A 15,257-nucleotide genomic window follows, 5' to 3' on the forward strand; every position below is an offset into this window, starting at 1 on the left:
TTAAAGAACAGAGGGGCGGTGTGATCGACAATCGAAAGCAAGAAAGGAAAGTTTCGGATCGGGGGAGAGAGTAATCACGAATAAGGTAAGCAGTGCAAGCAAGACTACGGAAAGAAGAAAAAGGTAAAGTCAAGGTTTGAAGATAGTAGTAATGTGTCTGCCCGTTGTCACATTGTTTATGGTGTCAGCTTTTATTAGATTTATACCACCCATTCTTATGTTGCTTGAGGGTCCGGTTGCAAGGTCTAGTTTTATGTAGGCTTAGGGTCTGTTTGGGGCAGCTGCAGCTTATCCAGCTTCTGCTGATAAGCAGCTTATCCTGATAATCTGCTGATGAGCAGCTGATCCGGATAAGCTGTCTGGCTGTTTGGTTGGCGCTTATGGAAAACAGCTGATTGTGATAAATTGACCATTTTGCCCCTGTTCTGAATAAGCAGTTTAACTGTTTGGTTAGTGCGTTTTGTAAACAGCTTATTTGGAAGTTTTTTTTCTTTAAATGTATAATCTGTGCAGCAGAATCTATTCTTCTCTAAACAAAATTAAAGATAAATATTCAGACAAGAAAATACCAAAAAGTTGAGTTATATTCATATAACTACAGCATATCTGATCATATAAAACGAACATGTTACATACAAAAGTCAAACGCACATGTACATACTACTACAGAGTATAATAGGAGCCCATAATGAAGAAAAAATAACATGTTAAAATGATAAGTAGAAATATGATAATGTTGACTTTATAATGTAGCAACATATCACGACCCATGCCACTTTAAATTAAAATTTATAATTTTATCCTCCAAATTAAAATTTATAATTTTACATTATCACTGAGGCACAGCAATTGGTTGTGAATTACAGAGAGTTTGACCGCATTCAGATCTACATACGCAGCACACAATTCTTATGTATTTAAATATCACACTCCTATACTTTATATTTACATACATAGCACTCCATGTTTTAAACCAATGCATGCAAAGCTGAATTTCACTTTTAAAAGGTATTAATAATACTATTTGATATGAAAGTTCAGGTCTGAGATATGTACATATAGAAGAATTTTGTGATATGTATGCATACGGCCCGAGAAAAAAAAATTGGCTTAGGAACATATGCATTGATGAACTAACATGATTTGGATATCAACATTTGCTAAGCATAAAAGAGAGCAAAAAAAGATTTGCATAGAATAGAATTAATGCATCATGTACCACACAGTTCTTATGTAATATGCATGATCCAAATTAGAGATCTCCAACCTCAAATATTACGGAGCAGGAAAGTGCATAGTGAAGCTTAATCGCAGAGAATGAACTGACAACCACTCTTATGGACAACTAAATAGTATTCCAAGCAGATCTCACTAACTAAAACATTGCAATATCTGCAATCATACATTATAAAAAAAGCAAAAACATGCAATCATACATTCACGCATAGAATCAATTTGATACCATCTCAAGCTAAGCTTGATCTTCTCCAAGTTTGGATCAATCCAAGCTTAATTTGAGCTCAGTAATGACAACCAATAAGCTGATTTGCTGATGGCAACTTTGGATTACAGAAATATGAAGCAAGCCCGTTATAAACTTCAAATAGTAAGAAAACAATCACATTAAAATTAAAAAAAAAAGGAAAAGGAAACGTTTGTGAGCTAACAGAAACCACAAACAATAAACAGGTTGGCAATAATTCAAAAATTCATTAAAAGCCAATGCATCAAAACAATGTATCACTGCTCAAATGCTTACAAATGTGAATAAATATTTGCTAAATCGGTTAATTCTATATGCTACATCTGTGACGTCTATGCATGCATGCTATCTTAAGCGTTTAACTTAAAAGGATTTATAGATCAAATCGACTTCACCTTATTTCGAATCGATATATCGAGCACAGCCCAAAATACATCCATAATTCAGATAGCAAGGACTAAAATCAACACAACACTACTTATCAATGATATCATCAATCAGTTGAAATTACAAGAAAAAGAAACTGAAACAAAAGCGAACAGCAAAAAACAGGCTCCATAAATCCTGCCAAAAAGCAAAAAAATGCCTTTGCTGATATCATGACCGACTGATGTCATCTGCTATTTGTTCTCTTAATGTCGCCATTTCTGATGCACCTTCACCCTCTCGAGTGCATGCAGCTTCTGAACCAAACTCTTCATTTATTGAACGTCCCACATGATATTCAAATGCTTCATGTGGGATTTGAACTGAATCATCTTCTACAATGGCAAACTCCGTATCCGATCTGGAAGGGTGGCGTCGGATGAAATTGTGTAGCGCCATTGTCGCAACAACGATTTGTACTTGCTTTGGAAAAGGGTATGACGGCATATCCCGTAATATGACCCATTTCTTCTTCCACACTCCGAATGCTCTTTCAATTACGCCGCGCAATGAAGAGTGTCTTTTGTTAAAAGCCTCTTTTTTGCCTCGTGCGACACCACTAGACCTTTCAAAATCCGGAATGTGGTACTTCGTATCTGGGTAGGGCTTCAGATATCCCCTTTGCAATGGATATCCAGCATCAACCAGATAGTATTTACCCAGAGGTGGATGAGGAAATCCATGTCTGAAGTTTCTGGTTGCGAACTTGAAAACACGACTATCGTGAGCACTTCCTTCCCATCCAGCCATGACAAAAGTAAAGCACATATTGAAATCACATACGGCCATAACATTTTGTGTTGGGGCGCCGCAACGAATGCAAATAAAATTCTAGAAATTGTTCGGGTGTTATTGCTAATATTACTTCTTCTTTTTTTTTTTCAGTTTTTGCAATCGTATATTATAGGAAAATTTTCATAGATGGTAATATCCGTTATATTCATCAAAATTGTCAATTTTCTTAGGGCTGTGGGGTTTTAATGAAAAAACATAATTTTTATCATTTGCAATCATTTTTTTACTCTTTCAACCTTCATTCTGTCTTCTATTACTTATGGATAATTACATGCAGACCGCCCGAAACATTGATATTTATATCTTCATCCATCCTGCAGAACTTGAGAAGCACATTCCTGACCTCCATGTTCTAATCACCACCCCCTTCCACCCCGCATACGTCACCGCCGAACGAATCAAAAAAGCCAAAAACCTCCAACTCCTCCTAACCGCCGGCATTGGCTCCGACCACATTGATCTCAAAGCCGCCGCCGACGCGAAGCTCACCGTCGCTGAAGTCACCGGAAGCAATGTCGTGTCCGTCGCAGAAGACGAGCTCATGAGAATTCTCATTCTCGTTCGAAACTTCGTTCCCGGTTATCAGCAGGTCATCAATGGCGATTGGAACGTTGCCGCAATCTCTTATCGGGCTTACGACCTCGAAGGCAAGACCGTCGGAACCGTCGGCGCCGGCCGAATAGGAAAGCTTTTGCTGCAGCGGCTGAAGCCGTTTAATTGCAATCTCCTCTATCACGATCGGTTGAAGATCGATCCGGAGTTGGAGAAGGAGATCGGAGCGAAGTTTGAGGAAGATCTTGATGTTATGCTTCCTAAATGTGATGTTGTTGTGATTAACACACCTCTTACTGAGAAGACAAGGTAAACTATTTCTCTTTTTTGCATCATAATTTATTTTTACATAATATTGAGTTGGAATCTGGTAATTACATTTCTAATTACATTTTGGGTGAAAAATGCAATTTTGTTTTTAGGGGATTGTTTGATAAGGAAAGAATTTCAAAGTTGAAGAAGGGAGTTCTTATTGTTAATAATGCTAGAGGAGCTATTATGGATACTCAGGCAGTAGTGGATGCTTGCAACAGTGGACATATTGCAGGTAATTCTGCTGAATGTGCTGAAAGATTGTAAAAATTATATATATTTTTTTAAATTAAATCTTTTAAAATTAGGAAGATTTACATAATTACCAGTCAAGTTCTGTGTATTTACATATCTGTCACCCAAACTTCAATTTTTACATGCATGTCATCTTACCTGTGCATGATAAGGTCTATTTCTTCACATTTTTAAAGTCAGAATTGTGATTTTTTTGATGAGATATGAAATATTTGAGAGGTGTAAATGTAAATAAGGTAAAGTTTGGGTTTTACATATATAAATACATAGAAATTGAGTGCTCTAGAAAATGAATGAATTATCTCACCATCTATGTCATATGTTACAGTTCCTTTTATGCTTTATATTATATATATACGTAAATAATAGGAAGATTTACATACATACCGCTCAATTCCTGTGTATTTACATATTTAACCCCTAAACTTCAATTTTTACATACATATACCATTTTTCTATGCAAGAAAAGGTGCATTTAAATTTTTATCTAAAGTTAGAATACTGGTATTTTTTATGTGATGCGAAAGATTTGAGTGGTATAAATACAAGAAAAGAAATGTTAAGGGTGTTAGATATGTAAATACATAGGGGTTGGATGGTATTTATGCAAATGCCCTTATATATTATACTGTATTATATTATTTATTTAATAGATATTCATAATGGTTTCAGGCTACAGTGGTGATGTGTGGAATCCACAGCCAGCTCCAAAAGATCACCCATGGAGATACATGCCAAACCAGGCCATGACTCCTCATGTTTCAGGCACAACCATTGATGGCCAAGTAATAACCCCAAACCCCTTAAACATTTATTTATTGTAAGTTTTACATATATACCATTGAATTCTTACACATGCATTTACATATCTAAACACCTAAACTTTAATTTTTATATACATGTCCATATGAAAGATTTTAGTAAGGTATGAATGTTTGTTAGATATGTAAATACATATGACTTGAATGGTATGTATGTAAATATTAATATGATTATAAAATTATGAATGAATGCTGATTTTTGAAGCTGAATATTTGCAGCTGAGGTATGCGGCTGGTGTGAAGGACATGCTTGACAAATACTTCAAAGGAGAAGACTTTCCTCAGCAGAACTATATTGTGAAGGAAGGCAAACTTGCAAGCCAGTACCTGTGAATCTGTGATTTTCACTTTCTACTCGGTCTGAGGGGCAGCTGCCTTATTATATGATCATCTAAATAACCCTTTGCTGGTGGAGTTAGTCTGGTCTCTGTGTATTCTCTTGTTTGATGCTTTGTGTGTGGGTGTGAAGTAGTTTCTATGGTGTTTAATGCAAATAAAATTCTAGAAATTGTTCGGGTGTTATTGCTAATATTACTTCTTCTTTTTTTTTTTTCAGTTTTTGCAATCGTATATTATAGGAAAATTTTCATAGATGGTAATATCCGTTATATTCATCAAAATTGTCAATTTTAATCCAGTGATTAGTGCTTCATACTCTGCTTCGTTGTGTGTGCACGGCTCTGTCAGGTGGTAGGAGAATCTCAACATGCCTATATAACTTCATATCCGACTGCTAAACTTCAATTTCTACATTTGTCACCTTATTTGTGCGTGAAAGCGAAAATGTTTATTTTATTTTTTGAAAAATTAGGATATCACGGTTCGATATGTAAATATATAAGAATTGGGTGGTATTTGTAGATGCCCCTATTTTATTTTATGTGTATTGCTCAATTACTAAAAATAGAAGAAAAGATGGATTTATGGGAATGTTATGTAATTTTTATGTATTTTTATATTAACATAAAGTATGTATTCATATAATATTCAAATCTTTATAAAATAACTTTAATTTTTACATTAATATCACTCAAAATTTTCATACCAAATAAACAATAGTGGCATTTACAGCTCAATTCTTATGAATTTACACGTCTAATCCGAACAATTTGTTTTTTACATTTATATCACTAAATTATCATATCAAGAATTCCACAAATTTTAACTTGTAAGGAATGAAATGAAACTTTTTATGTATATGTGAAGGTTAAAGCTTAAGGGTCTTTTAGAGTTAGATGTGTAAATAGGTATGAATTGAGTGGTATGTATGTAAATCTTCCTAACCTATATGCTCCTAACATATATGGATAAGGGATACACACACATCAAATTCAGTTGTTGGATGTGTAATTTCATAGGAATAAAGCGGTTTGCTATATGGATAGGGGACACACACACATCAAATTCAGTCGTTGGATGTGTAATTTCATAGGAATAAAGCGGTTTGGGAAAATATTTGCATACGTAAGAAGTACGCAGTGTGCGCACGTTGGGAGATTATTCAGAGGGTACAAGGGAGTTACATATGTGTTATACCCTCTTTAATCATCCTGTGATATATCTGTAATTTATCTGTAACCTACAAATAAGTTCTGCGTTTATGTAGTACTGTTAGTTACAGATAAGTTACAAGGAGATTACAAGAAGGTATAATATGTATGTAACTCTCTTATATTTTCTGAGATATTCTTCCAAAAGGTAGTTGAACACCTACAGTTTTTATTATTTTCACAAATGCCCTTCATTTCTTGGAAATGTATGCTTTCTGCGTAATCGACCGCCGCGTGTAGTGTTGATCGTCAACATCGGACGGCTAACTACTAATTTCTCGGGCAATTAGAAACACGCCTCAGATCAACGAGGGCGATACGAGAAGGGAAAAAAGTTGTAAGCTTTACAAACCCTAGCATTCAATTCATCTTAATTACATACAATTTCCTCACTGTAATCCAGATCTTTCATTTCGTTACGTTTCCCCTTTGTTTTAATTTACAAATTTTTATCTTTTTATTGGATTTTCCGATTCTTCTTTTAATGTTCTTTAATCAAAATTGTTTTGTAGATTTGATGATTCAGAAGACGATTCTTCTTTCCTTTTCAGTATTTTCCATTTGCACTTTTGTGATTTGTTTTGCAGTTCTTCGCCCCTTTATTTGGATTGCTGCGTTGTTAATGGGCAAATTGCCAGCTTTTTATGTTTGGATCTGAATTTCCAACTCTGAACAATAATTTTCTTACATCAAAATCAAATTTTTATGTGTTCACCGCCATGAAAACCTATTTGTTTTATAGTTTTCAGTATTTCAGAGATTGGACGATTTTCCTTATCAATTTTTTTCATTTCTTTTCAGATTTTTGAGGGAGAAATGGCGGAATCGAAGTCTGGGTTGAGGAAACCAGTGTTTACCAAAGTGGATCAGCTCCGTCCCGGCATCAAAGGCATTACAATTACTGTGAAAGTAGTTGACTCTAAGATAATCAAGCAGAAAGGGAGAGCTGATGGGCCTCAGTCTCGCCAAGCACGGATTGCTGAATGCTTGGTTGGGGATGGATCTGGAATGATTGTGTTTACTGCTAGAAATGATCAAGGTAGAGTAAATTTTGAACTTGTGTTTTGCCATTCATTAGGGTTAGGGAAAGTTGCTGTTATTGTAGATATGCTCTTATTGCCTATATTCAAAATTCTTATAGATTTACATATCTAACACCAAAAATTTGATATTTACACTTATAACACCTTGGTGTCATAAACCTATGCATGAAAAATGTGCATTTCACTTTTAAAAAGGTAGTGTTTTATGTAATTTTGATATGATGCTAATGATTTGAGTGGTGTGTCTGTAAAGAGGAATGTTAAGGAAGGCAGAGGTAAACCTAAAAAGACTTGGGCATATTTTATTAAAATGACCTTAATCTATTAGAATTAAATGACAATGTGACACTCAATAGGACACAATGGAGAAAAATGATTCATGCAGCCGAGCCCACTTAGTGGGATAAAGACTTGTTGTTGTTGTTGGTGTTGTTGTATGTAAATATAAATGTTTAGGTGATAGATATTCAATATTCTCATGTATTTACATATCTAGCACCCAAAATCTGATATTTACACTTGTAACACCTTTTAGTCATAAACCTATGCATGAAAAAGGTGCATTTTACTTTTAGAAAGATAGTGTTTGTGGTTCTTTAGATATGATGTTAAAGATTTGAGTGGTGTGTATGTAAATATGAATGTTTAGGTGATAGATATGCAAATACTTGAAGAATTGTTTGATATGTATGTAAATGCGCCTTGATTTATTGGGTTTATTAGTGCTCTTTTACATTCGTTTGATTGCATCTGAAGTTTATATGTATGTGCTTTTTCTATAAGGGGATTTTTGGTATCTTAGTTTAGGAAGGAAATAATCAGGAGTTTTCTTAGATATTGTCAAATAGATGTTTGGGGACTTTCTGATAGGACTGAACTTTCATTTGAATATTTATGTTTTAAAGGTATAAAAAAATCAAATATAACATATGATTATTATGAAACATCATATAATAAATATCCCTGATTTAAAGAATCTCTTGATTCCACTAGTGTTATCATTTCCTATGGTTATAGATTGATCAATATAAATTTAAAATTACTAACCTTGATTATTTGGGACCTTTTTATGTTCTAATAAAGTTTTTGTTCTAATAATTTTTTTGTTATATTAGCAAATCCAATAGGCGCTGAATATTGAAAAACATTTTCATAATATATGTTAAATCTGGTTAAATTGTAGATTTGTTAAATCACATTACGGAGAAGGGTAAATCGCCCAAGTCTTACTTCAGGGTTGATTAAATTTACAATATGGCCTAAAAGCATAGGAACACATGATTTAAGAGAATGGTCAAACATATTTGGCTCAAAAATTTATTTTGCAAGATTTATCATAAGTTTTATTTTGGATATATCCGCGATAGTGTTGGTGTAGCTCCAGTGAAGGACAAATTTAGAGAGTCATCTTAGATGGTTTGGTCACATTAATCGTCGACCATCGATGATCCGATTAGGAGAGTACATGTTTTAGATTTGACTTATGTTAAGAAAGACAAAGGTAAACCTAGGAAGACTTGGGCATATTGTATAACAATGATCTTAATTTATTAGAATTAAATGAAAATATGACACTAAATAGGATGCAATGGAGAAAAAGGATTCATGTAGCCGACCCCACATAGTGGGCTAAGGTTTTGTTGTTGTTGTTGTTGTTGGTTTTCATAAGTTTTGTTGAATCTTGCAACCAAACAGCTCTATAAAGATTTCTGCCTCTCACTAATCATAAATCTGCAAATAATTAGCCAAACAATCTATCAATATTTGACAGTTGCAAAGTCAAACAATTTTTAGGTTTTAATCATCTTAAGGTTTATAAGATTTACGTTATCAAACTTGCAACCAAGACGTCCCTAAATGATCTTTTTTAATTCATCAATGCTTCTTTTATTGGGGCATTTTGATTATTTTATTATTTTGGCAGGAGAATGATGCAAATTATGGAACAAGGAAATGTAATATTGTTTGATTGAAATAAACAGACATTACTCTTCTGGGCTGAATATAAATGAAATGACACATGTAATAGTTTGTTTTCCATCATTTTCATTATACCCTCAAAAGAAAAAAGTTTGCTAAATATTTAATCACATGGGATATATTTGTAAAATTCTTATTACTAAATCAAACTTATTTTGATTTCAACTAAATTAAAAATATATGATGCAAAATTAATCATGTTTCTGTAAGAAATACATTGCAAAGTGAAGCCAAACATCATAAATATAGGTACTTTTTTTCCAATAATAGATGACGTAACGATGTGATATGCTTATTTGCGTTGAAATAATAAATCTTTAGCTTATTTTATATGCTATGCAGCTTTAATGTTTTTTGTTAAATGTTTTGTGATATCTATCAGATGCCACATGTTTGGCTCAATATTCAAATGACATCCAAATATTTGTAAAGCTTGTACTAAACTCTTATTTGGATATTTTGTTTTTAAAGATGTATAAAAAAGATGAATAACAAAATATTATATAAAAAGTATCTCTTATTCAAACAATTGGGGTATAAACGGTCCGAGCTTGAACGAGCCCAATTCTTTCTGTGTTTGGTTCATTCAAATTTTATTTTGTTCAAAATAGACTCGTGCTCGAAATGACTCGTGAATAATATGCTCGTGTTCAGTTTGATTTGAATTTGTTTGTTTGTTTTAGCTTGTGTTCGGCTCGAATTTATCTTGAATGACTTAATAAAATTTAACAGTTTTTACACTGTAACATAAAAAATCAGTGTGAATTGTTATAATAATAATAATAATAATAATTATTATTATTATTATTATTATAACAATTTAATTTGAGCCAAAATGATTCAAATACCATCGAACAAAAATTGTTCTTGTTCGTCTAGTTTATAAATCAAAGCTAAAAAAATAGTTCGTGTTTGGTTCACTTGTCGAATGAATGAATTGAGCACATATTACTTAGTGAGCCGAGCCCAACTAGTTATCAAGCAGACACGAGTTATTTGCGAATGGCGAGCATTTTTTATAGCCCTACAAACAATCCTTACTTTTACTAGCGACATCCCAAATACTACCCATTAGTATCTTGCTTAATATCTATATGGCTCACAAAATACTACTCTTTGATACTATGTCATCTCCTTTAATTTTTTATTAAGGATTATAAGTTTGAAATTGCTAACCTTGATTAGGTGGAACCTCCTTATGTTCTGATATGGTTTTTTCCGTTAATGGTTTATGGCATGATTCAATTTTTTGTTTGCTCTTCATGGTAAAATCTTGGGGCATTTATTTACATACCACCCAGTTCTTATGTATTTACATATTTAACATATAAACTGTTGGGGCATTTATTTACATACCACCCACTTCTTATGTATTTAAATATTTAACATATAAACTTTACTTTCTACGATTATGCCATCCAAATCTTTCATAGCACATCAAAACACTGCTATTTTAATTTTTAAAATTGAATTACACATTTTTATGTATATGTAAGATGGTATACAATAACAACAATAAACCCTTAGCTCATTAAGTGGGCTCGGCTACTTGAATTTTTTTTTTTCTCCATGGTGTCCTATTGAGTGTCATATTTTCATTTAATTCTAGTAAATTAAAATCATTTCTTTAGTCAGCACACCCAATTCTTTTTCGGTCTACCTCTACCTTTCTTAACATAAGTCGAATCTGAAACATCTACTCTACTTACAAGGTCATCAGATGGTTGACGTTTTGACGTTTAACGTGAGCAAACCATCTAAGGCGAATATCTCTAATCTTGTTTGTGAATGGAGCTACTCGAACCCTTTCACATTTATATTCATTTCACATTTTTTTCTCTAAGTGTAAAGCACTCATCCACCTGAGCATTCTCATCTCAGTAACACTTAAGTTTATGCTTCTCTTTTATAGGCCAACATTTTTTGCCATAAAGCTTTGCAAGTCTCAACACTATTTATAAAATTTTTCCTTAATGTCTAATTTGTACTTCTCTATCACACAATAGGCATGATGCATTCCTCCATCTCCGCCATCCAACTTAAATTCTACTAATAACATTCCCATTTATATTACCGTCACTTTGAACAATATACTTGAGTTATCCAAAACATACACTTTATTAATTGCTTCATCACCAATTATTACAACCGTACCACTAGATCCACTACTACTAAAATTATATATCGTGTATTTAGATTTAGATCTACTCAGATGTAAGCCTTTAGATTTTAAAGCCGACCTTCATAAATCAAGTTTTTTTCTGAACTCTCTGTCTGTAATCTTATCCACAAACAAGTATGTTATCAGCGAAAATCATACATCAAGGTACATCCTCTTGTAAATGTCCAGTAAGAATATTCTTACCTCAAACAAAAGGATATTGGCTAAAGCTGAAATAGGAAAATCCAATTGAAATAGGAAAATATTCGGTCAATCTTCCTTATGCTCGAACCCAAGTAACAACTATAGCATACATAGCTTTAATCACTTGAATATAAACAATATCAACACTTCTCTTTTCTAAAACTATCCAAAGCACTTATCTTGATACGTTATCATAAGTTTATTTATTTATTTTTTTTATATCGATAAATATCATATTTATATCTTCTTAACTCTCTCTGTACTTTTCTATCAAACATCTCCATAAATGTATAACTTCTAGAGTAGACTCGGATGGCATGAATCCAAACTGATTTTGAGAAATTTTTGTATCACGTCGTATCATATGTTCAATTATTCTCTCCCATAACTTTAATGCATGACAAATTAACTTAGTTCCTCTATAATTTGCACATTCTTCTGCATCTCCTTTATTTTTAAAAATAAGAACAAACAGATTCTTTCTTCACTCATCAGGATGGGTAGGATGGTATGCATGTAAAAAATTGAAATTTAGTTGGTAGATACGTAAATACATATGAATTGTGTGGTATGTATGTAATAAAATCTTCCTATATTGAATGGAGGTGAGGACCTATTATTCCATGTTTTCAGTTAAATAATTTCTAATGATTGTTCAATACTTCTTACCAATTAAACATTACATCTTATGAGTTTATTTATTTATATGGTGATGTCAGAAGTAAGGTTGATCAGTATGCATGTTTGAAGTTTTTGAGAAGATGAAACTTTTTCAGTTTTAAATTTTGCAAACCTTGCAATATTGCGTTCCACTCATTTCATATGTATTTACATATCTAACTCCTGAACTTCAATTTTTACATATATATATATATATATATATATCACTTTATCAATGCTTGAAAAGTTGTATATCACTTTTTAGAAGTTAAAATAGTTATTTTTTTTCATGTGATATGAAAGATTTTGATGGTATAAATATAAAAAATAAAGTTTAGGTGTTAGAAATGTAATTACATGGGAATTATGTGGTATGTATTTTTTTAAAAGTTTGTGCTACCTCATGAGTTGGTCTTTTGGGTAATTTACATATGTAGTACACTATTCTTATGTATTTACATATCTCATGCCAAAAATTTCATATTTACATACAAAGAATTGCTTTGGTGCTTCAAGTCTATGCATTGAAAGCTATATTTGACTTTTAAAAAGTGTTAACAGTGCTATTGTGGATGTGATATTAAAGATTTGAATGTTCTGTAAATATGAACGTTTAGATGTGAGATATGTAAATATATAAGAATTGTATGCTTTTTATGCAAAAACATGCTATTTAAACTCACATTTTTTTGCTTCTTTGTGAAGTTGAGCTGATGAAGTCAGGTGCCACAGCGATTCTTCGCAACGCGAAGATTGACATGTATAGAGGATCCATGAGGCTCGCCGTCGACAAATGGGGACGCGTCGAACTCACCGAGCCAGCAAATTTTGCCGTGAAGGAAGACAACAACTTGTCATTGATCGAATACGAGCTGGTGAGCGTCATCGAATAGTTATCCTCGATCTTCGATCGAGGAATCCGATTTGCAGCCTGCAAACTGGCGAAAATTCTCTTTTATGAAGCCTTTAGTTTTCTCTTCTTATGTGTTCTTAGGCATCAAATTATCTGGGGAAAGTGTGCTAGAATAAAAAAATTGGGTTCAACGGTCAAAAGATTTGAAATTTGCAGTCTTCATAGAGGGCTTCTATTACATTCAGGACGAAGATTGTGTTGCATTAGGTATATATGTAAATTTTTTTTTTCTGCAACTTTTTGCATGCTCTGAAAGAAATTTCTTCCATTTCTGGTGCTGTTTTTGGCTGTTCAGACTTCATAATTATGCTTGTGTTTTTGGGAAGATTTACATAAATACTGCACAATTCATATATATATATATATATATATACATATCTAACACTCAAACTTCTATTTTTACATATATGGATGTGATATGAAATATTTTGATGGTATATATGTAAAATGTAAAGTTCAGCTGTAGATATGTAAGATATGTAAATACGTAGGAATTGGGGGGTATATATGTAAAAATATCCCTTTTGTTAAATACAGTTCCATATACCCTTTGTCTGCATTTTGTTGATAAAATTCTTATAGCACATATGTCTACATGTCTAACAACTAAACTTTCATATTTACAGCATTTAAATCTTTTATTTCATATAAAAATAATAGTATTATCTCTTTTAGAGGTGAAATATAATTAATGTAAAAAAGATAGTTTAATAAACACACATAAGAAATGTATAAACACGAATCTTGAAGAGATTTAACAGAACAAGAGACAGGAAAATACGACTGAAAGGGCTCACAAGTGAAAAACCAATAATTCCATAGTGGAAGATCGAAAGGACATTAAGTGATCAAGTACAGGTGCCTTAGATTGGAGCCTGAACCCGACTAAACGTAGTTCGTTCAATTTGAATCGAACACTCGTCCTAGCATTGCTAGCCATCACATAATAGCTTTGAGACTTTTCATCTCGGTGCCCACAATTTTACCAAGACATACTACATGAATACCACATTTAAAAATACATTTAAATTTGAGAATTTTATTTTTAAAACATTTGAAATGTTAAAAAGTTGACCAAATAATCAACTAAACGTTGATTAATGGAGATGAATTTGGTCAAACCTGAATCATAATTTCAGAATTAGATTTAAATGCTGTTTCAGGTTCATTGAATCATTGCTGCTTAAATTATAATATTAATCTGATAGCCATATTATATTTAATCTAAAATTAAATGTTTTTTATCCAAAATAAAGCTATTAATAATAATTAATTACGCTTAACCCCGTATAAAATTGTAATTTAAGAAATAAGCTCTTAAAAATGTTACTTGTTGGGGTGTTGCGAGAATCGAAAATTGTAATTTAAGAAATAAGCTCTCAGAGAAGTAAAAATGTTACTTGTTGGGGTGTTGCGAGAATCGAACTCGCGACCTCTCGCACCCGAAGCGAGAATCATACCACTAGACCAAACACCCTTTATGAACTCATTACTTAAACATAATGTTAATACCCCATATTAGAATTTTGCATGAACTAATAATGTATGTTCAAGACTTTAATATATTTAGAAATGAATTATATAAAATAAATTTCATGATTGAAGCTAGAGAAGTCTAAGACTTCTATAGTTATCTTCCGAAGATCACTCAATAATTTTAGAGATCAAGTGACATGATAACAACTTGGCGAAGATGGCATGTTTTGGATCTAATGATTGTAGATTTCACTGTTATGGATGATGCTTAGTGACAACGTTAGTGGGTGTAGTTGGTGTTCAATGCGTGCATTATTTTTTATACGTGATGAAAAATCTGTAGAGTAATAATTTAGCGCCTTAGCTTAGAATGAATATCCAATACACACAAAGATAAAAGAGAAGTAAGAGATAAGAGGCACATCTATTTTTATGTGGAAAACAATATAAAGGGAAAAAAAACCATGGGGTGGGGTGTAGTGACCGACTTTTTGTAAATCGACAAATACAATAATTTGATGGCGCTACTAGAAGATTTAATTTCCAGCAACAACATTCAAAGACTTCATCGCGACTTATAGATGTGTCTAATTTGATTAAGATGTATAAATATAATATTCAATAAT

At 32.5% G+C, this 15,257-nt stretch overlaps 2 protein-coding genes and 1 non-coding gene across 3 annotated transcripts; 2 read left to right on the top strand and 1 right to left on the bottom strand.

Annotated features, from left to right (window-relative positions):
* The first annotated feature begins 2,948 nt into the window (after nt 1-2,948).
* LOC110019239 (formate dehydrogenase, mitochondrial-like) lies at nt 2,949-5,173 on the top strand. The gene is made up of 4 exons (XM_020716832.1): nt 2,949-3,565; nt 3,679-3,803; nt 4,496-4,608; nt 4,864-5,173. Exons 1-4 carry the CDS (start codon nt 2,964-2,966, stop codon nt 4,975-4,977), a joined length of 954 nt encoding a protein of 317 aa, XP_020572491.1. The 5' UTR covers nt 2,949-2,963; the 3' UTR covers nt 4,978-5,173.
* Nucleotides 5,174-6,371: 1,198 nt separating this feature from the next.
* LOC110019240 (uncharacterized protein At4g28440-like) lies at nt 6,372-13,156 on the top strand. The gene is made up of 3 exons (XM_020716833.1): nt 6,372-6,531; nt 6,996-7,233; nt 12,948-13,156. Exons 2-3 carry the CDS (start codon nt 7,011-7,013, stop codon nt 13,133-13,135), a joined length of 411 nt encoding a protein of 136 aa, XP_020572492.1. The 5' UTR covers nt 6,372-6,531; nt 6,996-7,010; the 3' UTR covers nt 13,136-13,156.
* A 1,404-nt stretch (nt 13,157-14,560) lies between these two features.
* Nucleotides 14,561-14,632, bottom strand: TRNAP-CGG. The gene has a single exon. It is a non-coding gene; the product is annotated as a tRNA-Pro (tRNA).
* Nucleotides 14,633-15,257: the final 625 nt, after the last annotated feature.

The sequence above is a fragment of the Phalaenopsis equestris genome, unplaced genomic scaffold (genome assembly GCF_001263595.1).
Source record: "Phalaenopsis equestris unplaced genomic scaffold, ASM126359v1 Scaffold000054, whole genome shotgun sequence".
Lineage (NCBI taxonomy): Eukaryota > Viridiplantae > Streptophyta > Magnoliopsida > Asparagales > Orchidaceae > Phalaenopsis > Phalaenopsis equestris.